Source organism: Dryobates pubescens, chromosome 10, assembly GCF_014839835.1.
Source record: "Dryobates pubescens isolate bDryPub1 chromosome 10, bDryPub1.pri, whole genome shotgun sequence".
Taxonomy (NCBI): domain Eukaryota; kingdom Metazoa; phylum Chordata; class Aves; order Piciformes; family Picidae; genus Dryobates; species Dryobates pubescens.
Window position 1 is genome coordinate 5,636,996 of NC_071621.1, and position 23,325 is coordinate 5,660,320.

The 23,325-nt window shown below is 46.0% G+C and overlaps 1 protein-coding gene across 2 annotated transcripts in view; it reads left to right on the plus strand.

Moving 5' to 3' along the window:
- Positions 1-15,911: 15,911 nt before the first annotated feature.
- ASMTL (acetylserotonin O-methyltransferase like) overlaps positions 15,912-23,325 on the plus strand; it is a 32,941-nt gene continuing 25,527 nt past the window's right edge. For both annotated transcript variants that reach the window (XM_054164700.1, XM_054164699.1), the window contains exons 1-4: positions 15,912-16,039; positions 17,588-17,719; positions 19,514-19,561; positions 22,333-22,397. In XM_054164700.1, coding sequence (XP_054020675.1) covers positions 15,947-16,039; positions 17,588-17,719; positions 19,514-19,561; positions 22,333-22,397 — 338 coding nt within the window. In that variant the 5' untranslated portion in view covers positions 15,912-15,946. The remainder of the gene's footprint in view (positions 16,040-17,587; positions 17,720-19,513; positions 19,562-22,332; positions 22,398-23,325) is intronic.

Sequence of the window (23,325 nt, forward strand, 5' to 3'; positions counted from 1 at the left end):
CATCTAAGTGGCAAGTGCTAAACCTTGCCCACAACAACCCCATGCAGTGCTACAGACTGGGGTCAGAGTGGCTGGAGAACGGCCAGGCAGAAAAGGTCCTGGGGGTACTGGTTGATAGTAGGCTGAACATGAGCCAGCAGTGTGCCCAGGTGGCCAAGAAGGCCAATGGCATCCTGGCCTGTATCAGGAATAGTGTGGTCAGCAGGAGCAGGGAAGTCATTGGGCCCCTGTACACTGTATAATGTAAGTGTTACTACACAGGGAAAGATCAGCGGAAGAAAGATCACTTTATTTAGTGCCTGGGGAGGTGGCATGGCATGGCATATCAGGAATATTGTGGCCAGCAGGAGCAGGGAGGTCATTCTGCCCCTGTACTCAGCACTGGTTAGGCCACACCTTGAGTCCTGTGTCCAGGTCTGGGCCCCTCAGTTTAGGAAAGATGTGGAGTTGCTGGAATGTGTCCAGAGAAGGACAACATGTGTTGTCCTGGATGCAGGGCAGGCTGTGGATGTAGTCTACCTGGACCTCAGCAAGGCCTTTGACACCGTCCCCCACAGCAAACTGCTGGTCAAGATGTCAGCCCATGGCTTGGATGGGAGCACGCTGCATTGGGTTAGGAACTGGCTGGAGGGCCGAGTCCAGAGAGTGGTGGTGAATGGTGCCACATCCAGCTGGCAGCCAGTCACCAGTGATGTGCCCCAAGGATCAGTGCTGGGCCCTGTGCTCTTTAACATCTTTATTGATGATCTGGATGAGGGCATTGAGTCCATCATCAGTAAATTTGCTGACGACACCAAGCTGGGGGCAGGAGTTGATCTGCTGGAGGGTAGAGAGGCTCTGCAGAGGGACCTCGACAGGCTGGACAGATGGGCAGAGTCCAACGGCATGAGATTGAACACATCCAAGTGCCGGGTTCTGCACATTGGCCACAGCAACCCCATGCAGAGCTACAGGCTGGGGTCAGCGTGGCTGGAGAACAGCCAGGCAGAGAGGGAGCTGGGGGTGCTGGTCGACGGTAGACTGAACATGAGCCTGCAGTGTGCCCAGGCAGCCAGGAGGGCCAATGGCATCCTGGCCTGCATCAGGAACAGTGTGGCCAGCAGGAGCAGGGAGGTCATTCTGCCCTTGTACTCTGCACTGGTTAGGCTGCACCTCGAGTACTGTGTCCAGTTCTGGGCCCCTCAGTTTAGGAAGGAGGTTGACTTGCTGGAGCGTGTCCAGAAAAGGGCAATAAGGTTGGTGAGGGGCTTGAAGCACAAGCCCTATGAGGAGAGATTGAGGGAGCTGGGGTTGCTTAGTCTGGAGAGGAGGAGACTCAGGGGTGACCTTATTGCTGTCTACAACTACCTGAAGGGAGGTTGTAGTGAGGCAGAGGTTGGTCTCTTCTCCCAGGAAACCAGTACCAGAACAAGAGGGCACAGTCTCAGGCTGCGTCAGGGGAGGTTTAGGCTGGAGGTTAGGAGGAAGTTTTACACAGAGAGAGTGATTGCCCACTGGAATGGGCTGCCTGAGGAGGTGGTGGGGTCGCCGTCACTGGGGGTGTTCAGGGTGAGGCTTGACAGGATGCTTGGTTGCATGGTTTAGTTGATTAGGTGGTGTTGGATGATAAGTTGGACATGATGATCTTGAAGGTCTCTTCCAACCTGGTTTAGTCTATTCTATTCTATTCTATTCTATTCTATTCTATTCTATTCTATTCTATTCTATTCTATTCTAACAAAGCTGGTGAGGGGTTTGGAGCACAAGACCTATGAGGAGAAGCTGAGGGAGCTGGGGTTGCTTAACTTGGAGAAGAAGAGGCTCAGAGGAGACCTTATTGCTCTCTACAACTACCTGAAGGGAGGTTGTAGCCAGGTGGGGGTTGGTCTCTTCTCCCAGCACCAGAACAAGAGGACACAGTCTCAAGCTGCACCAGGGCATGTTTAGGTTGGATGTTAGGAAGAAGTTCTTCACAGAAGGAGTGATTGGCCATTGGAATGTGTGGCCCAGGGAGGTGGTGGAGTCACCATCACTGGAGGTGTTTAAGAAGAGACTGGATGAGGCACTTGGTGCCATGGTTTAGTTGATTGGATGGTGTTGGGTGATAGGTTGAACTTGATGATCTTAAAGGTCTTTTCCAACCTGGCTAATTCTATTCTATTCTATTCTATTCTATTCTATTCTATTCTATTCTATTCTAATTTCTAATTTTAAAAGTTAGTATCTCTTCTCATAACACATAGTATAATTGAGGAACTACCAAGGATGTTGCAGATGCACATAGTGCATGAGTCCACAGAGACTGGAAAGGTACCTGTAAAAAAAATTCATTTTAGTTTCCTAAATAGGCAAACTACAACAGAGGAAAACCCTAAAATCAAAATGGTCAGAGATTGGAGGAGCATTAAGAAGACATTACTTGATTGCCCTGTTCTTCTTCTTTCTTGAAATGCCAGTGCTTGAGGCAGGATAACATAAGCTAGACAGCCCCTTGGTCCCACTCTAGTCAGTCTCACGCTCCCATATAAAGCCTGCCAGAACTGCCTTGAAGCCTGGCCTCTTCCATACTGTCTGATGAAGTGCTGCCAATAGGGACTCAGTGGTGAGCTTTGCTTGCTACTGTTTTGGAAGCTATCCCAGAGTAAGGGAAGGAGTTACAGCTTGGAGAAGGGAAGGGGCACAAGCTTGGCTCTTCCCACTTTGACTTGTTGACATTACAAGATGGTTGAGATTGGAAAAGACATCTGGAGGTCACTTGTCCAACCCCCCTGATCAAGCAGTCCTTTCATGTGTATGATCCTTCAACAAACACCTCCCCTCCTGGTAAAAGCTAACCCATTTTGCTGCTGGAAGCAGCATCAAATCTCCAGACCTCTGCTGTAAGAAAAGGAATGTAATTAACAGACAAGTAAATACCTTATTAGATACAAACACAAATAAATAGATACAGAGCAAACACCTCACAGAGGGACTCAGATCTCTGGAAATGTGGGCTTGCCAGGCACAAAACATACAACTTATCAGATCAAAAGCAGATATCAAGTGTGGATCTAAGCATCTTACTGTTTGGTAGCATTCATGTTGACTGCCTCCTGTTTCTGAAATCTACATTATAGATGCTTTAGCTATTTGTTATGCTCAGACATCCAGATGTTGGTAGACTTGTGTTCCCACACCACAAAAGCAATGTTGGCATCCCAGGACTGTTACCACCTTAAGACAGCTGATTTTGCCACCTTCATTCTTGTAACAGCATTTTGTTCAGCTGGTGGAAAGCCATGTAGGCTTATGAACTGGGAAATATTATCCCTGGGCATCTCAGAAAACACTTAAATAGGCTGCAGGTCTTTCTCATCATCTCTCAAAACTCATATGGCTTCAGAAAAATTGGGAGAATATGTGAGTTAAATGACTGGAAGCTCCTTCCCATTTACTTAGTCTGTCCACCTTTGCAGTTAGAAACTTTCCATGGAGGTGAAATGTTTTTTCACTCCTTCAAAAAGTTTCAGCACTGTAACATGGATGGTTTAGTTTCCCCAGTTCCACAGTCCACAGGCCAACATTTTCCCTTTCCCTGTTTCACCTTGCATTCCACAATATATACAGAATGCATCAGTATCTCACCCCATTCTGATGAATAATACAAACCATTCTAAAAGGTCCCTATACTTGAGTTTCATTAACAAGAGAAATTTTCCCACATATTGCTGCTAAAACTAAATATTCAAAGGAGTACAAAACTCAGATAAAATACAGCAGATAACTTTTCTTCAGTTGATAAATCTGATCAGATTGACATGACAGAAGACAAAAAATAAGCCTGGCAGTACTTCCATTTTTACTTTCATATTCACTAAAGGTATTTGGGTCACATTTGGGTGGAATTATTGCTATTCTTACAACCATATCAATTTGCTCGTGGGGCCTTAAGCTCTGTTACAAACACATCTCAGTACCTATTAATGTGTTTATGATGTCTCTTTATAGCTCCAATCTCAATGCATCTCTTTGCCTATTGGTATTAACACCAGATCTGATTGTTCCTATATGTACACACACTTACATGCCTATTCAGTTATACTAAGTGATCCTTATACTTAAATCTTGGACTTCGAATATTTGTGGTGCATGGGCTTTAGTTCAGGAAAGTTACAGCTCTGGGAAATTTAAAGAAAATACTTAGGAAAAAAATGTGGGATGCGCTGCCCTCTTGTGGAGATTCAAATGATTTACAGAGTCTTAAGAGCTCCAACATATGCTTGACCTTGGAGCTTCGGAGTAATTTTCTTGAAAAACAGGGATTCCAATTTAGCTAATAAACCTCCCCTTCTCTGCATCTTATCTTCATTTCCCCTAAATCTGCACTGTGGTCTTTGCAGTAATTATTATACGGTTGTCTTAGTTTTAACAGTAGACAGAAATGATATCTTACCCTCCCAAAAGAAGTAAAATAAAGACACTCTCACACCAGATTCTAAGTGCACCCATGTCAAATCATGACAACTGTATGAGAATTCTGGAAGACTTGTTGTTCATACTTAGGCAAATATATATTTGTATCTTATCTTATAAGACATGCATTATGTATATAAGACATGCTGGAGGGAAGGGAGGCCATCCAGAGGGATCTTAACAGTATCACAGTATCACAGTATCACAGTAACTAAGGTTGGAAGAGACCCCAAGGATCATCAAGTCCAACCTGTTCCAACAGACCTCACAACTAGACCATGGCACCAAGTGCCACGTCCAGTCTCCCCTTGAACACCTCCAGGGACGGCGACTCCACCACCTCCCTGGGCAAACCATTCCAATGACGAATGACTCGCTCAGTGAAGAACTTTCTCCTCACCTCGAGTCTAAACCTCCCCTGGCACAGCTTGAGACTGTGTCCCCTTGTTCTGGTGCTGGTTGCCTGGGAGAAGAGACCAACCCCCTCCTGTCTACAACCACCTTTCAGGTAGTTGTAGAGGGCAATGAGGTCACCTCTGATCCTTCTCTTCTCCAGGCTAAACAATCCCAGCTCCCTCAGCCTCTCCTCATAGGGCTTGTGCTCAAGGCCTCTCCCCAGCCTTGTTGCCCTTCTCTGGACACGTTCAAGTGTCTCAATGTCCTTCCTAAACTGAGGGGCCCAGAACTGGACACAGGACTCAAGGTGTGGCCTAACCAATGCAGAGTACAGGGGCACAATGACCTCCCTGTTCCTGCTGGCCACACTATTCCTAATACAGGCCAGGATGCCATTGTCCCTCTTGGCCACCTGGGCACACTGCTGGCTCATGTTTAGGCGGGTGTCAATCAGCACCCCCAGGTCCCTCTCTGTTTGGCAGCTCTCCAGCCACTCTGACCCCATCCTGTAGCTCTGCATGGGGTTGCCGTGGCCAAAGTGCAGCACCCGGCACTTGCACTTATTAAATGCCATCCCATTGGACTCTGCCCATCTGTCCAGTCGGTCGAGGTCCCTCTGCAGAGCCTTTCCACCCTCTAACTGACTAACATCTGTTCCCAACTTGGTGTCATCTGCAAACTTGCTGATGACTGACTCAACCCCCTCATCCATATCATCCAGGAAGATGTTAAAGAGGATGGGGCCCAGCACCGATCCCTGGGGGATGCCACTGGTGACTGGCCACCAGCCAGATGTGGCACCATTCACCACCACTCTCTGGGCTTAGCCCTCCAGCCAGTTCCTAACCCAGCACAGAGTGCTGCTGTCCAAACCACGAGCTGACAGCTTAGCCAGCAGTTTGCTGTGGGGGACAGTGTCAAAGGCCTTGCTGAAGTCCAGATAGACTACATCCACAGCCTTCCCCACATCCACCAGACGGGTCACCTGATCATAGAAGGAGATCAGGTTGGAGAGGCAGGACCTGCCCTTCCTAAATCCATGCTGGCTGGACCTGAGCCCTTGGCCATCCTTCAGGTGCGCAGTTATTGCCGCCAGGATAATCTGCTCCATCACTTTCCCTGGCACTGAGGTCAGGCTGACTGGCCTGGAGTTTCTGGGTTCCTCCATCCGTCCCTTCTTGTGGATGGGGACCACATTGGCCAGTTTCCAGTCATCTGGGACCTCTCCAGTGAGCCAGGACTGGAGGAAAATGATGGAGAGCGGCTTGGCCAGCTCATCTGCCAGCTCTCTCAGCACCCTAGGATGGATCCCATCCGGTCCCATGGACTTATGGGTGTCCAAGTGGCTCAGCAGGTCCCGGACTAATTCCTCATGGATTTCTGGGGCATTACACTGCTCCCCGACCCTATTACCCAGCTCAGGAGGCCACTCATCCTGAACTCCTCCTGCCTTGCTGTTAAAAATTGAGGCAAAGAAGGCATTCAGGACCTCAGCCTTTCCCTCATCTTCAGTCACCATGTTCCCCTCCAGGTCCAATAAGGAGTGGAGGTTCTTCTTGCCCTTCTTTTTAGCGTTGATATATTTGTAAAATTGCTTTTTATTATCTTTCACAGAGGTGGCCAGCTTCAGTTCCAACTGGGCCTTTGCCTCTCTAATTTTATTCCTACATAATATAACCACTTCCTTAAACATACCTCGAGAAGCCTTCCCCTCCTTCCAAAGGTGATACAGCCTCTTTTTTTCCCTTAAATCCTCCAGGAGCTGCTTGCTCATCCAGGCCGGTCGCCTTCCCCGCTGGCTCATCTTTCCGCACATGGGGACCGCCAGTTCCTGTGCCTTCAAGAGCTCCTGTTTGAAGTAGGTCCAACCCTCCTGGACCCCTTGGTTCATGAGGGTTGGTATCCAGGGAACTTTCCAAATAAGTTTCTTAAAGAGGCTGAAGTTTGCCCTCCTGCAGTCCAAGGTGAAGGTTCTGTTGGTACTCCTCCCTATCTCCCTGCATATTGAAAACTTCACTATCTCGTGGTCACTGCACCCTAGGCAGCCTCCCACGGTCACATCCCCCACCAGCCCTTCCCTATTGGAGAGCAGCAAGTCAAGCAGAGCCTGTCCCCTGGTAGGCTCACTTAACAGCTGCGTCAGGAAGCAATCCTCTATCCGCTCCAGGAATCTTCTGGACTGCCTTCTCTCTGCTGAATTAAGTTCCCAGCAAATATCTGGCAGATTGAAGTCACCCATGAGGACAAGATCTGATGATCTTGAAACAGCCTCCAGTTGTTTGTAGAATAATTCATCAACCTCATCATCCTGGTTGGGTGGTCTATAACAGACTCCTACCAGGATGTCAGATTTGTTAGGCTGCCCTCTGATTTTAACCCACAGGCTCTCAATTCCCTCATCTTCCACCTCAAGTTCTGAGGCAGAAAGTGTCTCCCTAATATACAAAGCCACCCCTCCTCCTCTTCTCCCTCACCTATCCCTCCTAAAGAGCCTGTAACCCCCCAGTGTAGCACTCCAATCGTGCCTGTTGTCCCACCATGTTTCTGAGATGGCAACTACATCATAGTTGCCCTGGTGGATTAGGACCTCCAGCTCATCTTGCTTATTGCCTAGGCTGCATGCATTGGTGTACATGCACTGCAGCTGGGCTCCCGACCTCTCAGTTGACCCTACCTTGTGCCCTACTCTTACCTCTGCAGAGGGATCGATGTCTTCACCCAGGCTAGAGAGGTGGGCCCATGACAGCCTCATGAGGTTCAACAAGACCAAGTGCAAGGTCCTGCATCTGGGTCGGGGTAATCCCAAGCACTGATATATCCCAAGCTGAACAGTTACTGACTTGAGAGCAGCCCTGAAGAAAAGGACTTGATGCTCAACATGAGCCAGCAGTGTGCACTTGCAGCCCAGAAAGCCAACCACATCCTGGGCTGCATCAAGAGAAGCATAGCCAGAAGGTCGAGGGAGGCGATTCTCCCCCTCTACTCTGCTCTGATGAGACCCCCACCTGGAGTACTGCATCCAGTTCTGGAGCCCCTATTACAAGAGGGATCTGGATGTGCTGGAGCAGAGAAGGTCCATGAGGATGATCAGAGGGCTGGAGCACCTCTCCTATGGAGACAGACTGACAGAGTTTGGACTATTCAGTGTGGAGGAGAGAAGGCTCTGAGTAGACCTTATTGTGTCCTTCCAGTATCTGAAGGGGGCCTACAAGAAAGCTGGTGAGGGACTTTTTAGGGTATCAGGTAATGACAGGACTAGGGGGAATGTAACAAAAATAGAAATGGGTAGATTCAGATTGGATGTTAGGAAGAAATTCTTCACCGTGAGGGTGGTGAGACACTGGAACAGGGTAGAAGCCTCATCCCTGGAGATTTTCAAGGCTAAGCTGGGTGTGGTTCTGAGCAACCTGATCTAATGTGAGGTGTCCCTGCCTATGGTAGGGGAGTTGGAACTAGATGATCCTTGAGGTCCCTTCCAACCCTAATGATTCTATGTGTACAAGTGTTGTATATAAATACAGACATATACCATGTGCATGTTGTGTCTGTAACATGCACATTACATACACACATTTTCTGAAAATATTTTATTAACTAATTTATGTGCTTTTCAAATATTAAAAACAAATCAGGCACAGTGGTCTTCATAATGTGATAACCAATTTATTTTTTTCTAGAAATTATGTAAGCATTAACAGGAGTGAGACTGGGGCAATCCTGAAGTTAAAGGTGGAACCACCCAAGCAGCACAAGCCAGCCATGGGACTTTAAGGGAGGTTCAGGGCTTTGATATAATCTGCTGTCCCTCAAACGTACAAACACACTAGGGATGTTGTCAGTAAACACTCTTCTCTTCCAATAATTACAGAGTTATTTGGCATGGTCTGGTCTTCCCCTCTGTACTGACTGTTGGCCTCAAGCTAAAAACATAGAGAAAGCAAGCTCCCAATAACAAGCTGTGTCAGAGCAGTCATCTGGGAAAACAACAGTGATGGAAGCACATGTAACTGTGGTGTTGTTTCAGTATCATATGAAGTGGGATGTGCCTGCAGCACACTGTTTCATCCTGGAAAGGGCTACACCACACCTTTGATATCAGCCAGAAACCAGCAGGATGGAAGCGTTCTTTTCTTTCTTCTGCCCTGTGTTGCTGCTGTGGACCTGGCAGGTCATCATCACCTGTCATTCTGTGCTCCTTTCTTTCAAGTCTCTAGATTTCTTCACCTTGCAATACTTTCTTTGTGGCAGAGACCAAAACCAAAGCAGTTAGTCTGAAACCCTGGCACCCCCACTTTAATTATTCTTCTAAGGAAACTACACTATTTAAACATGCTGGCAAAGGATGCTACAGGGAGGCTTGGCTAATCATTTCTGTATTGCTAAAGGATGCTTTACAAATGGACACACTCTATAAGGGCATTTCTACGTCCATGAACGTGAGCCTGCAGTGTGCCCAGGCAGCTAAGAGGGCCAATGGCATCCTGGCCTGCATCAGGAACAGTGTGGCCAGCAGGAGCAGGGAGGTCATTCTGCCCCTGTACACTGCACTGGTTAGGCCGCACCTTGAGTCCTGTGTCCAGTTCTGGGCCCCTCAGTTCAGGAAGGAGGTTGACTTGCTGGAACGAGTCCAGAGAAGAGCAACAAAGTTGGTGAGGGGTTTGGAGCATAAGCCCTATGAGGAGAGGCTGAGGGAGCTGGGGTTGCTTAGCCTGGAGAAGAGGAGACTCAGGGGTGACCTTATTACTCTCTACAACTACCTGAAGGGAGGTTGCAGACAGACGGATGTTGGTCTCTTCTCCCAGGTGGCCAGTACCAGAACAAGAGGACACAGTCTCAGGCTGCGCCAGGGGAGGTTCAGGCTAGATGTTAGGAAAAAGTTCTATACAGAGAGAGTGATTGCCCATTGGAATGGGCTGCCTGGGGAGGTGGTGGAGTCGCCATCGTTGGAGGTTTTCAGGAGAAGACTTGATGGGGTGCTTGGTGCCATGGGTTAGTTGTTTGGGTGGTGTTGGATTGGTTGATGGGTTGGACGCGATGATCTTGAAGGTCTCTTCCAACCTGGTTTATTCTATGTATTCTATGTATTCTATGTATTATGATGTAGCTGCTTCTCCTTGTCCCATGAATTCTGAGAGACAGTTGGTACTCCTCTGACACTAAGTATACTGCCTTCCCTCAACAGCTAAGAAGTTTCTTCACATTTGATAATTATGTGGAACAAACATCTTAAAATTAAGCATATTGTGAAAACATTATAGGGACATTGCATACTATGCAATACTATTGCATACTAGCAGCTTAGACCCCCACAAGTCCATGGGACCAGATGGGATCCATCCTAGGGTGCTGAGAGAGCTGGCAGATGAGCTGGCCAAGCCACTCTCCATTATTTTTCATCAGTCCTGGCTCACTGGAGAGATCCCAGCTGACTGGAAGCTGGCCAACGTGGTACCCATCCACAAGAAGGGCCGGTTGGATGAGCCAGGGAATTACAGGCCTGTCAGCCTGACCTCAGTGCCAGGAAAGATTATGGAGCAGGTCATCCTGAGTGCAATCACACAGCACTTAGAGGATGGCCAAGGGATCAGGCCAGCATGGGTTTAGGAAGGGCAGATGTTAGAAAAAAGTTCTATACAGAAAGAGTGATTGCACATTGGAATGGGCTGCCTGGGGAGGTGGTGGAGACGCCATCACTGGAGGTTTTCAGGAGAAGACTTGACAGGGTGCTTGGTGCCGTGGGTTAGTTGCTTGGGCGGTGTTGGATTGGTTGATGGGTTGGACGCGATGATCTTGAAGGTCTCTTCCAACCTGGTTTATTCTATGTATTCTATACAGCCCATGTATTTAACTTAAAATCTTATTTAATCTGACTTCCTGTGGTTTTCCCAAAATACCTCTATGAGCTTGTAACACAACTTTACTTCAAATAGAAAGTAAATTCTAGGAAGTGATCATGCAGACACACTAAGCTATTGCATGCCTTCCAAGCTGGATAGAACTGAAGATAGAACTGAACTGGATAAAGCTGAAGAAAACTGAATTGACAGGGGTTCTTTAAAATGGTGTATGAGAACACAGAGCTAAATGTTAAGACTGGTTAAAGAAATCTCTTATCCATTCTGAAAGTACTCCTTGAATCTGGAAAAACAGCTCTTGAAACGCTTACAATTTTCTGGTAAAACTTCATCAGTATTCTGCAAGAAGCAATGACAATGTGAAAGTTAACGTATTTCCTAGGTCTAAGGTTGGAAGAGACCTCGAGGATCATTGAGTCCAACCTGTCACCACAGACCTCATGACTAGACCATGGCACCAAGTGCCCTCTTGAACACCTCCAGGGAAGGTGACTCCACCACCTCCCTGGGCAGCCCACTCCAATGACGAATGACTCTCTCTGTGAAGAACTTTCTCCTCACCTTGAGTCTAAACCTCCCCTGGTGCAGCACAGTGTGATACTGATACTGTATTTTCTACATGAAAGTCAACTGTTTTCTATACCTTGCAATGATCTGACTTTATTTTTAAAATCTAGAATCCCTTTCATAGCCCACAAACTTAGTCAACTGTGTAAAGCATTCTTAGCAGACCAAGCAGATAGTGTTACATGGAGCAGGTAATGTATTATTTAAAAGACTGCTAGCTAAATACCAGGTGTGTGTATAAAAAGATAAGAATAAAACATAGCAGATTTTGTTAAATTATATAATTATGTTTTAAAGCAGAGGAAAGTTCCTAATAACTAAGAGATGAAACAGAATCCATCTAAACCCCACTCATATTCTTTTTCCTGTATTAATAGAAACTAGAGATACTAATTATTTCATGAACTGTGAAGACACTGTGAACTATGACTACGATTTCAAAGGCAGAAAGAGCATTGTTAAACAAGCATAAATCTGAGCTCTTGCCGTGAATGAGGTTATGCCAGAAAATCCAAGCTGCCTTGTGAAAGGTAAAACATGCATTTCTTCCATAGCAATGTCCCTAGGATTCACTAACTTCTTCACAAAGGAAATGTGTTGCTCCCCAAACAAGCTGATCTTGTCATTGCACAGGTGACTCAGCCAAATAATACATCCAGGTTGAAGGTTCCCTCGTTGCAATACATGCAGAAGTAGGCACTAGAATTTGATTATCATAGTGTTCTTTGTATACTTGAAGGTATTACTGTGATGGCCATCACAGAAATACAAATGCAGGAAAGTCCAGAACAACAGGGGCGTGGGGGGCATATATTGAAGAAAGAATCATAGAATCAATAAGGTTGGAAAAGACCTCAGAGTCTCTGCAGTTCAGAGCTCTAACTGTTCTTTAGCTTTTGTTCAAAATACCTTGGATATTTGAAAAAGTCAACAGTTTCATAACTAGCCTTGGGCAAGCTAATCTTTGACTAGCACAGACAGCCAAGACAAAAACCTTTCTGGTAACTGCTGGTGTCATTGATTTTCACTTCAGTCAGCTTGCTGCAGCCTCATACTTGTTCTGCCTGGCTCTTGCTAGGCTGCTATGGAGCAGTTAATAGTGAATAGTTGTCAAACCTCTCCCAGCTGTAATAGCTTACATGATGTGGTTTAGCATTTCCCACTGGGTTATTTGGATTAACATTTACACCATTTACAGTTATTTACATAAATGACATCATGGTAAATGAAAACATGTATGTCAACAGCTTCATGGTTTTATCTTTTAAATAAACTAAATCACTTTTTGTCATGTAAGTTTATCAGAATACCCAATGTAGTATTACCACTCCTTACAATCAGTAAAAAGCCACAGCTCATTTTCTTCACATAAAAAAAAAAAATCAGTGGTTTATATTTTTGGACATTGTCTGAACTTTCACGGAAAATTATCTATATGAATTACACAATATTGATTTATTTAACCTTCAAAAGATCTGTTGTGCAAATCAGAGGAGCAGCACCCAAACAGAACTCAGCCAAGGGAGACAAGTCAAGCTTTTCTTACTCTTAAATTAATAGGATTCAACATGTAAGAAAGATGACTTGCAAGCATCTCTATAGACTCTAGAGATGACTAGAGACAGATCTGTGTCTATCCAAACAAGCTGGCAGGAAAAGGTAAAGTCTGTTCTTTATGTGTACACGTTGGGTCAGAGTTACAACTTCACTGCTTTGTTTCTATGCCAGTGAAAAAAATACTGTATAAAATGACAAAAATAAAATAGGGCCCATTGGTTTGCGATGGAAAACTCTGCACTACTGTCTTCCTTCTCTGGAATGTCTGAATTTAGTTTGTCAGTCTTGCCTGCATCCCACACAAAGTAAGGCATAGTATAGAAAGATGATTCTGTATAAGTGTGTCCCAAGTACTAGAAGCATTCATGCAACTGCAATTTTCTATTCTTTGGTTAGTATTGTAGCCATGTTGGAGATGCAAAAGTACTAGAATTTACAATTATGTTAAACTTGCAAGCATTAGGGACAAGGATATAGTATTTTTCCAAGAGGAGTAACTCCACATCTTTGTCCTATGTGTGTGAGGAAACAGTTCTGTTAGTTGATGACATCCTTGTCCTTTTATTCAGTCAAAATTTGTATTAGTATCACATGATACTCGGTTTTCCATTTCTGTAGTATCTTTCAAACCTCCTTATTTGTAAAAAGCAGTGTCACAGTTCTCAGCCCTCAAAAAGGACAGTGATAAAAGACAAGCTCTGTGACAAACAGACTACTTGTCTGTTTCACACAGGTCCTTTCTGCCTAGTATGCGCTCTGGTTATCCCCAAACTATTTTCAGTATTATGGTTTTGCAGAGTACACCTGTCTGCAATCACAGTTGCACTTAATGTATTTTCTTTCTGTTTTGAATTTAGTGTAATTTCCCTAGGTTCTTAGTACTTTTTGAGGAAGAAATGTCTCTAAGGATAAATTTTCAATTCTGCCCTCAAATCACTGCCACCCACCCAAAAAAAAAAAAAAATTAAAAATTCTGATAGTTGGGATGACACATAGCCTGCTAGGTTGACAAGTAGCTGATTCATGTGCACTACGACAAAGTAGTAAACCCAAGGGTAGAGGCAGCCCCAGCAGCACCACAAAGGAGAACAGAGCCCCCTGTCCCAGCAGCACCACAAAGGAGAACAGAGCCCCCTGTCCCAGCCCCTCCTTGATGCCACAGCAGTCCTACGGCTTGCTGCTGGCAGTGCCCATTTTGCAAAAAGGTAGGTAGGTGTCACGGGCCAGTGGTCAGTAATTTGGCAGAAGTTACCCCCCCGTTGCGTTCCAGCTGGTGCTGGGTGCGGACGAGTTTAACTCCTGATTGACGCCGAGTTGTACCTTTAATATGACTAACGTTACGTTCTCGGGAACGGAATTAACACTCAAAGGGACTCAAGCGCCTAAGACGGTTTATTTGGCAGATTGCAAACAAATACCGCGGTGGTGACGCAAACAGGGAGCGGGGCCACGCCGGGTGGCAGCGGTTTCTCTGAGGCAGCTTTTCGCTCTCTGTGTCAGGCGGGGCAGAACACGGCAGCGAGGGGTCTTTCCCTCTCTCCCTCCAGAGCACGCCCGGGCAGGGCGGCAGAGCAGGTACGGCAGGCAGTGACCCTCCCCGTCTCCGAGCAGTCAGTTCTCAAGCAGCTCCCCAAGTAGCTCCCTAAGTAGCCCCCAGGCAGCCTCCTAAGTAATCCTCTAAGCAGTCTTTCATAGTTTCACACCTTGCCGCCAGGCAGTCGCCACCCGCCCTGTCAGCGGGGCGCGCGGCTAAAGCACGCTCCAGCGCTTCAAACCCTGCCCCTGTGCCTCCAGATGTCTATGCTGCCTTCGCAGCCAGGGAGTCCCCAGGGTCCTAAGTCCCACCAGGGAGTGTCACGAGTTCAAAGCCCTTTATTTGACCCCAGGGGGCCAAGTGCCAAACTCCCGTGTACCAAACGATTATTCCAAACTATTCTCCCAGCGATGTTAACCCATATATATATTTCCGGTTCTATACGGTAGGTAGGGGAGGCGTATTTTTCACCAACACATCATCCCGGGCAACCAACCAGGAAATAGAGACCTTTGGTGCCGTTTCTGTCTGAATGCTGAATGTGCCTGCCTGTGTTGCTCTACGTGGCTTGCCATGCATCCACGGGTACATAGAATCATATAATTGTTTTGTTTGGAAAATCCCTCCAAGATCATTGAGTCCAGCTGTCAAAGACGCAGTGTGTGTGTGTGTGTGTGTTCCTGCTCGGCCCCACTGCTGGCAGCACCTTGGGGCATGGAACAGCAGCACTCTCAACGTCTACTGGACTTCTATTTGGCAGCCCCTAATACACGCAAAGCAGCAGACAGACCACGAGATAGGTATCAAGAGACCGAATTATTCAATGCGATCTGCCATTTCTATGACTGGACATGTTTTAACACCAGAGTATGTATTTCACTTTCTTAGTAAATAACAGAAAACACATAGCATCATACTATTTGTAAATTACTGGGAATAAATCTTTCTTGCATTGACCTTTTTTCCACTCTTAAAAGGCCAGAGATATCTAAAATGTGCACCAATCAGATGATGGTTATAGCTCGTTCTGACACACACACCCCCCACCCCAAAAAACAACACCCAAAAAGGCAAAAAAAACCCAACAAAAACAAAACACCACCAACACCCCCCAAACCAAACACCCCAGACAAACAAACAAACAAAAACCCCACAAACCACAAATACACCAAAACACAATTTAAAAAAAAGGCTCTTTGCTGATATTCAGGAATTACAGGGTTGTGTTAAACGTGGCTCACACGACACAAAGCCTGCCTGTGTTCTCCACTCCATTTAAGCCAACAGCCGTTCGTTAGGCAGTGTACAGGTAATTACAGTTGCCCTACCTCGCACAGATACCGCATTGCCTACTTCGTGAGGCTGCTAGAGCCCACAGGCAGAGCGCCGGGGGCGGGTTGAACCACCCCTTCCCCCTGACCAGGCTCCGCGGGATACCCGCCCGGTTTAGCCCCGCGGGCACTCCGCAGCTCGCCGGGACGGTCCATGTCCGGCTCCGCCCCGCGGCCTCGGCGCACTATAAGGCCGCCGCCGCCACCCTCCTTCCTCCCCCCCCACCCTCGCCCCAGATCTGCGCGGAGCGGGAGGCTGAGGTGTGGCAGCCGCCATGGTGTTGAACCCGGTGCTGGGGAAGCTAGTCAGCAAGAGGGTGGTGCTGGCCAGCGCCTCGCCGCGCCGACAGGAGATCCTCACCAATGTGGTGAGTGCGGGCGAGTGACTCCGCTCGCCGGGGCAGGGGAGAAGGCCGGCGGTGCTGCGCCTCCGATGCCTCAGCCCGAGGCGCAGGCGCGCAGGCGCCGAGCGCGGGCAACAGCTGAGTGGCGTCAGGCAGGGTCCGCAGGGCCTGCAGCCTTCTGACACTCCAGGCCGCTAGCGGCACAGGGTGGGCAGAAACCCGAACCGTGCCTCCTGCATCAACAGGGTTCATTGCGTTTGGGGTGATAGCGGAGATAGAACCGCGGGCTTGCCCGCGCCCGTGCCTGGCTGCTGGCCTGGGCAAGCGGCATGCAGAGCTGGGGGCTTCTGGCGCTCCCAGCCAGCCGGCTGCCGTCTCTTTTCTGCCCTCTGAGCTGCGCCCTACCTTACCTCCCCTCTCCCCCCCCCCCCCAAATCCAAATTAATCTTGGTCAGTTTTCCTCTCTATGCAAGTACGTGTGCATTAGTTTTGTGTATGATCAGATTGATAAGAGAGTGGATTAAAGTCCTCTGCTGACAAGGAGATAGTGGCATTTAAAATAAAATCAAATCCTTGCTCTGGCTGAAAAATGGCAGAATAATTACTTCTGACATAGTGGAAAAGTTTGGAAGGTCTTCAAATGGACTGATGTGATTAAAACTGCACTTCCATTGCCCTCACTTTAGATACTTAATACTGAAATGTCTCGAAATTTGACCCGAGCTTCTGAAACATATGAAAGCTTAATGAGATTAGTATTCTGCTCAGGAAAGGGGGGCTAGCAGGAGAATAAGCTAGCTGTCTCTTCTTTCTGAAAAGCACTTGTGAAGTGCAAAGGAAGCCCTAACTCATCATTCAGACCATTTAGCCCCTGTGGAGGAATATGCCGACCTTACTGGGCATGCTGCAGGATAGTTTTGAATGGCATTTGCATGTTACAATGCGTCTAATTTAGATTGCTTGTAGTGCAGCTGTTCTTCATGGGAGACGAACTTGAGTGGGAGAAGGCCTGTGCTTTTCAAAATACAGAGATAACGGAGATGCATCAAGGTTCAAGTGTGCACTAAATTGTTAGAACATAACTAGGTGCAGTAAATGTATGGGTGTAAATATGGACAAGAAGTAGGAAGAATAGATTTTCTTTTTATACAAAACCATACAGAAACTGGCTCTTGTATTCTGTTTGTCATATGTGTAATGACACATAAAATCTGGGTGGTAAAGCTCCTGTAAAAATGTATTGCAGCTGCACAAGTAAAGTGCTATGGAGAGATTTATTTATTTTTTAAATCTAGCAGTCTGTTTATATATGTTTTATACTGATAGGTATTTTTAATAGGAAAAGAACTATGAAATTACTAGTGTAATTGGGCTCTAATACTAAGAGTAAAATCAAGTAAACACAGCAGTTTAAGAATTCTGTTGGGTATTTGGGGGTTTTTTGTTTGTTTTTTTGGTGTTGTTTTGATAGTTTTTGTTGTTGGTTGGGGTGTTTTCTGTGGTCGGGTTTTTGTTGTTTAATATGCAGCCTTTGATAACAAGACTGGGTTGCATTGCTTTCCTTTTTTACAGGGGCTGCGGTTTGAAGTGGTTCCATCTTGGTTTAAGGAGACACTTGAAAAGTCATCTTTTGCAACCCCTTATGAGTATGCCATGGAAACAGCAAAACAGAAAGCTCTTGAAGTAGCAAACAGAATGCATGTAGTAAGTTGCGAACAATTTCATCAGTGAGATTTTTGCCTCTAAGTGGTGCCTGCTACTGTGACTTAATGTGCATGTACTTCTGAAGTGGTCTCTGAGTACATTCATTTTCCCCACTGAAGTCAAATGGGTGTTCTTTCATTTGTGAAAGATAGCTTCCCAAAAATTAACTCAATTAATAATGAACAAACAAAACAACCAAATAAATGCCCCCCAAAAAGACATCTTGTGCCTGCAGTTTGGGCTTTCCACAAACAGAAGTGGCCTGCACCTTTTGTCAGCAAGGATGCCTCTCATTTGTGACAGATACTTGGTAGTTCCTTCCAGTAGCCAGGTGTGTGGCAGGACAGTTTTTCATTCCAGGTGTTTGTTTACTGTGGAGGTAGACTATATGGGAAAACACTAATGAATTAGTGCTTTGCTGCATTTTCCATTGAACATTTTCCATTCACCTGATCAGTTGTGGCAAGAGAACAGGTCACAATTTGTGACTATAGAGGTGCCAGAGCAGAGCAGAAGAAGAACACAAATTCTGTTTTAAAGCATTCTGGACAAAGAAGCAATTTCATTTTAGGAAGGGAGAAGCTGACGATACCATGTTCTGTAGTCAAGGCATGCATTTTGTATCCTAAATATTATCATTAGTGATGCAGCTTACACTATCAGTGGCATAATTGACTTCTGCCCTTGACCCAGATCACTGTTTCTGAGCACATAAGGCTGTTCACTACAAGAACCTATTTCAAGTTCTAGCTGATTAGATCTCACAAAATGTACTATAATAATTTTTTAATGATACATCTCTGAAGGAGAGGAGTATGTTTGTTGAGCCTATATTGGTGGCAGAAAGGGAACACCAAACACTTAAAACCAACAATGTTGCCAGATGTCCCCATTTTTCAAAGCAAATATTGCATTATCTCTGGTGTAAATTGTTATCCAGGTTTCTGTCAGAGAATGGTATGACATTTGGAGAGTGGATTTTAAACCCAGCCCTGCTAACTGACTTATGCTGGACTTTCATTGCAAAACAGTGTGCTCGTTCAGTGGATTTCAAAATGCTTCTTCACACAGGATTTTTTTCAATTATAGCTTTAATTAATTCAACTAAAGCAGATCAACAGCCTTCCTAGTATTACCATTAAAGACAAGTTTGCTGTTTTGCTGTGTTAAATAATAGCTATGTACCTCATAACATACAAGTAAATCAAACCTCATCTGTATGGACAAGAGGTTTAAAATTAACAGTTTAAAGCCAAGAAAGGGCTACAAGGAATCTCTATATACCCCCACCTCTCAATTCCACAAAACGGGCTGCATGTGTTCTCTTTGCTGAGGAATAAGCCAGGTGCAGATGAAGAAAGTTGGAGTGCTGTTTTTTGTGGGTTTTCTTCAGCAAAACCTGACTTGGTAAAATGATCCTAGAGGGTTCAAAATTCCTTGCTTCCAAATCCTGGCCACTTCCTTTAAAAGAATTCTGTCTGCCGCCCTGAAGACCAGAATGACTTTAGAGAGCATAGTTAGTTCTTTCCTGGTTACATTTGTTAATCAGTAACACATATAGGCAGAATTTTGACCTGAGGACGGTCTGCTCAAGCCTTTGTTGCCCTCAATTTTATGGTGATACTTAAAATCACTATTTTACAGAAAGTGTGAAAGGGGAAGCAGTGTCTTGGTTTCAGGTCAATGTACAGCCCTATTTGTAAACCAGCAAGTATGTTTTCTTACCTTAAGTTTAAAAATGCTTGCTTCTTTTACCACTTTTGAGAAATACCTTCTTTCTTTATGCCTTTGCAGAAACACTTGAGAACACCTGATGTTGTCATAGGAGCAGACACTATTGTGGTAAGAAGTCTTCTGTGGTTTGGCATAATTTGACAAGAAAATACTTGTATCTTCAGGTTTGAAGTTGGAAAGTTCATAGAATCATAGATTCATAGAATCAACAAGGTTGGAAAAGACCTCAAAGATCATCAAGTCCAACCTGATCCCCAAAACCTCCATGACTACTAAACCATGGCACCGAGTGCCATGTCCAGTCCCCCCTTGAACGCCTCCCGGGATGGTGACTCCACCACCTCCCTGGGCAGCCCATTCCAATGGCTAACAACTCTCTCTGTGAGGAACTTTCTCCCCACCTCAAACCTAAACTTCCCCTGGCACAGTTTGAGATTATGTCCTCTTGTTCTGGTGCTGATTGCCTGGGAGAAGAGACCCACCCCCTCCTGGCTACAACCTCCCTTCAGGTAGTTGTCGACAGCAATAAGGTCACCCCTGATCCTTCTCTTCTCCAGGCTAAACAATCCCAGCTCCCTCAGCCTCTCCTCATAGGGCTTGTGTTTGAAGCCTCTCACCAGCCTCGTTCCCCTTCTCTGGACACGTTCAAGAATCTCAGTATCCTTAAATTGAGGGGCTCAGAGCTGGACACAGTACTCAAGGTGTGGCCTAACCAGTGCTGAGTACCAGGGCACAATGACTTCCTGCTCCTGCTGGCCACACTATTTCTCATGCAGGCCAGGATTCCATTGTCCTCCTTGGCTACCTGGGCACACTGCTGGCTCATGTTCAGCCAGCCGTCATTCAGTACCCCAAGGTCTCTTTTCTGTCTGGCTGCTCTCCAGCCACTCTAACCCCAGCCTGTAGCACTGCATGGGGTTGTTGTGGCCAAAGTGCAGCACCCAGCACTTGGACTTGTTGAATGCCATCATGTTGGATTCAGTCCATCTGTCCAGCCTGTCAAGGTCCCTCTGGAAAGCCCTTCTACCCTCTAAACAATCAACACCTGCTCCCAACTTGGTGTCATCTGCAATCTCAATCCCCTCATCCAGATCATCAATAAAGATACTGAGCAGGATGGGCCCCAGAACTGATCCCTGGGGGATGCCACTAGTGACTGGCTCCCATCTGGATGTGGCACCATTCACCACCACTCTCTGGGCTCGGCCCTCCAGCCAGTTCCTAACCTAGCACAGAATGCTGCTGTCCAAGCCATGGGCTGACAGCTTGGCCAGGAGTTTGCTGTGGGGAACGGTGTCAAAGGCCTTGCTGAAGTCAAGGTAGACTACATCCACAGCCTTCCCCACATTGACCTGGTGGGTCACCTGATCATAGAAGGAGATCAGGATGGTCAGACAGGACCTGCCCTTCCTAAATCCATGCTGGCTGGGCCTGATGCCTTGGCCATCCCTCAGGTGCGCTGTGATTGCCCCCAAGATGATCTCCATAATCTTGCCTGGCACTGAGGTCAGGCTGACAGTCCTGGAGTTTCCAGATTCCTCCTTCTGGCCCTTCTTGTGGATGGGCATCACATTGGCCAGTTTCCAGTTATCTGGGACCTTTCCGGTGAGCCAGGACTGTTGGAAAATGATGGAGAGCGGCTTGGCCAGCTCATCTGCCAGCTCTCTCAGCACCCTTCATCCCATCCAGTCCCATGGAGTTGTGAGTGTCCAAGTGGCTCAGCAGGTCCCTAACTAATTGCTCATGGATTTCAGGGGTACTACCCTGCTCCCTGACCCCATCTACCAGTTCAGGAGGCCAGTTATCCTGTAGTCCTCCTGACTTACTGTTGAAAATGGAGGCAAAGGAGGTGTTTAGAACCTTATCCTTTTTCTCATCTTTAGTTACAGTGTTACCCTCCAGGTCCAATAAAGAGTGGACGTTCTTCTTGCCTCTCTTTTTAGCGTTCTGTTACTGCTCCTCCCTATTTCCCTGTATATTGAAAACTCCACTGTCTCATGGTCACTGCACCCTAGACAGCCTCCTACCATAACATCTCCCACCAGCCCTTCTCTATTTGAGAACAGTAGGTCAAGCAGGGCCTGACCCCTGGTAGGCTCACTGAACAGCTGTATCAGGAAGCTGTCCATACACTCTAGGAACCTTCTGGACTGCCTCCTCTCTGCTGAGTTAAGTTCCCAGCAGATGTCTGGCAGGTTCAAGTCACCCACAAGGACAAGATCTGATGATCTTGAGACAGCCTCCAGTTGCTTATAGAATATTTCATCTGCCTTCTCATCCTGGTTGGGTGGTCTATAACAGACTCCAACCAGGATGTCGGTTTTGTTAGTCCTCCCTATGATTTTAACCCACAGGCTCTCAATCCTTTCATCCACAACCTCAAGTTCTGAGGCATCAAGAGATGCCTCACTCTTCTCTTGTCTTCAGTGAGAAGTTTTACCTGCAATATGATGCAACTTTTTAGGTTTTGTGGGTGTGAGTTGTAGGGTGGTTATTTTTCCAAACAAGGCACTGTTTCATATCTTGAATGCTAGAAGTCCTGCTGCTGTTTTTGCAGAGACACCTGTATAAGTGTTGCCTTTGATCCTCTACTTTGTAATGGAAATTCTGTTCTCAGGCAACTGTTGACTGTCAAGAAGATCATGTGAACTCTTCAGTGTTGTGCCTTGTACCAGGCATTGCTTTATACTTGTCATCTCCACAGAGACAGCGAACAGTTAAGGATGTGGATGCCATGAATACTGCACTCTTTACATTCTTGATACTAAATACCTATTCTACTGAAGTATCTGTTCTTGCTCTACTCAGTTCACTCATATTTGAAGCCCTGGCTGATATCATAGTTTAAATGTAACACTCACTCTGTCTTTTTGTTTTAGTCTGTGGATGAGGAGATCCTGGAGAAACCAGTTGATAAGCAAGATGCTTATAGGATGCTGTCAAGGTCTGTAGTTTTATATATGTTTGTTTGAAAAGGTACTGTATAGATTCCTTGATATTTATGAGAACTCCATAATTTATAATGTCAGTTAGTTTTAAATAGTGTAAGCCAGTTCTGCCACAGAAAAAGACCATAAAAACATTACCCAGAGGTTCTTGCTTTTGTCCCTTAACTTTAGGAAGCTGATCAGGGACATAATAGACCATTTTGTGTTCACTTGAACTAGTTTTCAGGGTTACATACAAGACTGTATGTATGATGCAACTGGCACAGGACGGGGAGATGAAGAGAAAAATCATGATGGGAAGGACAAAACCATCATAGAAGTCATTGAGGCTTGACATTTAAAGGAATAATCTGGCATGTACAAGACAGTACATGGTGATACGTGTTCATGGACAATTGCTTTAATTTCTACTAACCAAGGAGGCATTGACTTCTATCAATGATAACCATGGCTGGTGGGCTGGTGGGTTTTGAGGCTGCTGCTTTTTTCCCCTGCAAGCTTAATGAATCTTAAAGAAACAAAACATAAGTAATTCTAGGCACCCCCTTTGAGAAGGGTGAGATGTGATGAATCCACTGCTCTGGCTTCTGATTTAGGAGGGAAATAGAGAAGAGGTGCGCTGTTTGTTTCACCAGTTTGTTTTAACTCAGGCATCCCCTAAAGAGTGAATGCAAGTGGCTTGGTAGTTTTTTGAGTTTGATTTTTAGATTTAGATTTTTTCATTGATGACTCAGGCTGAATTTTTTTATCCTTTGGCATGTTACTAACTCAGAAGTAGAAGTTTTAAAATATTTTTTGGTTGTTTAAATGGTAGCAGCATATATAATTAGTAAGAGGTTCTAAAAGGATTCTGTCTGGTGAGATTTCTCAAGACTGCTTTTGTTTGAAGTTGTGGCAAGTTGGAGTAGTTCAAAAATAGTACCC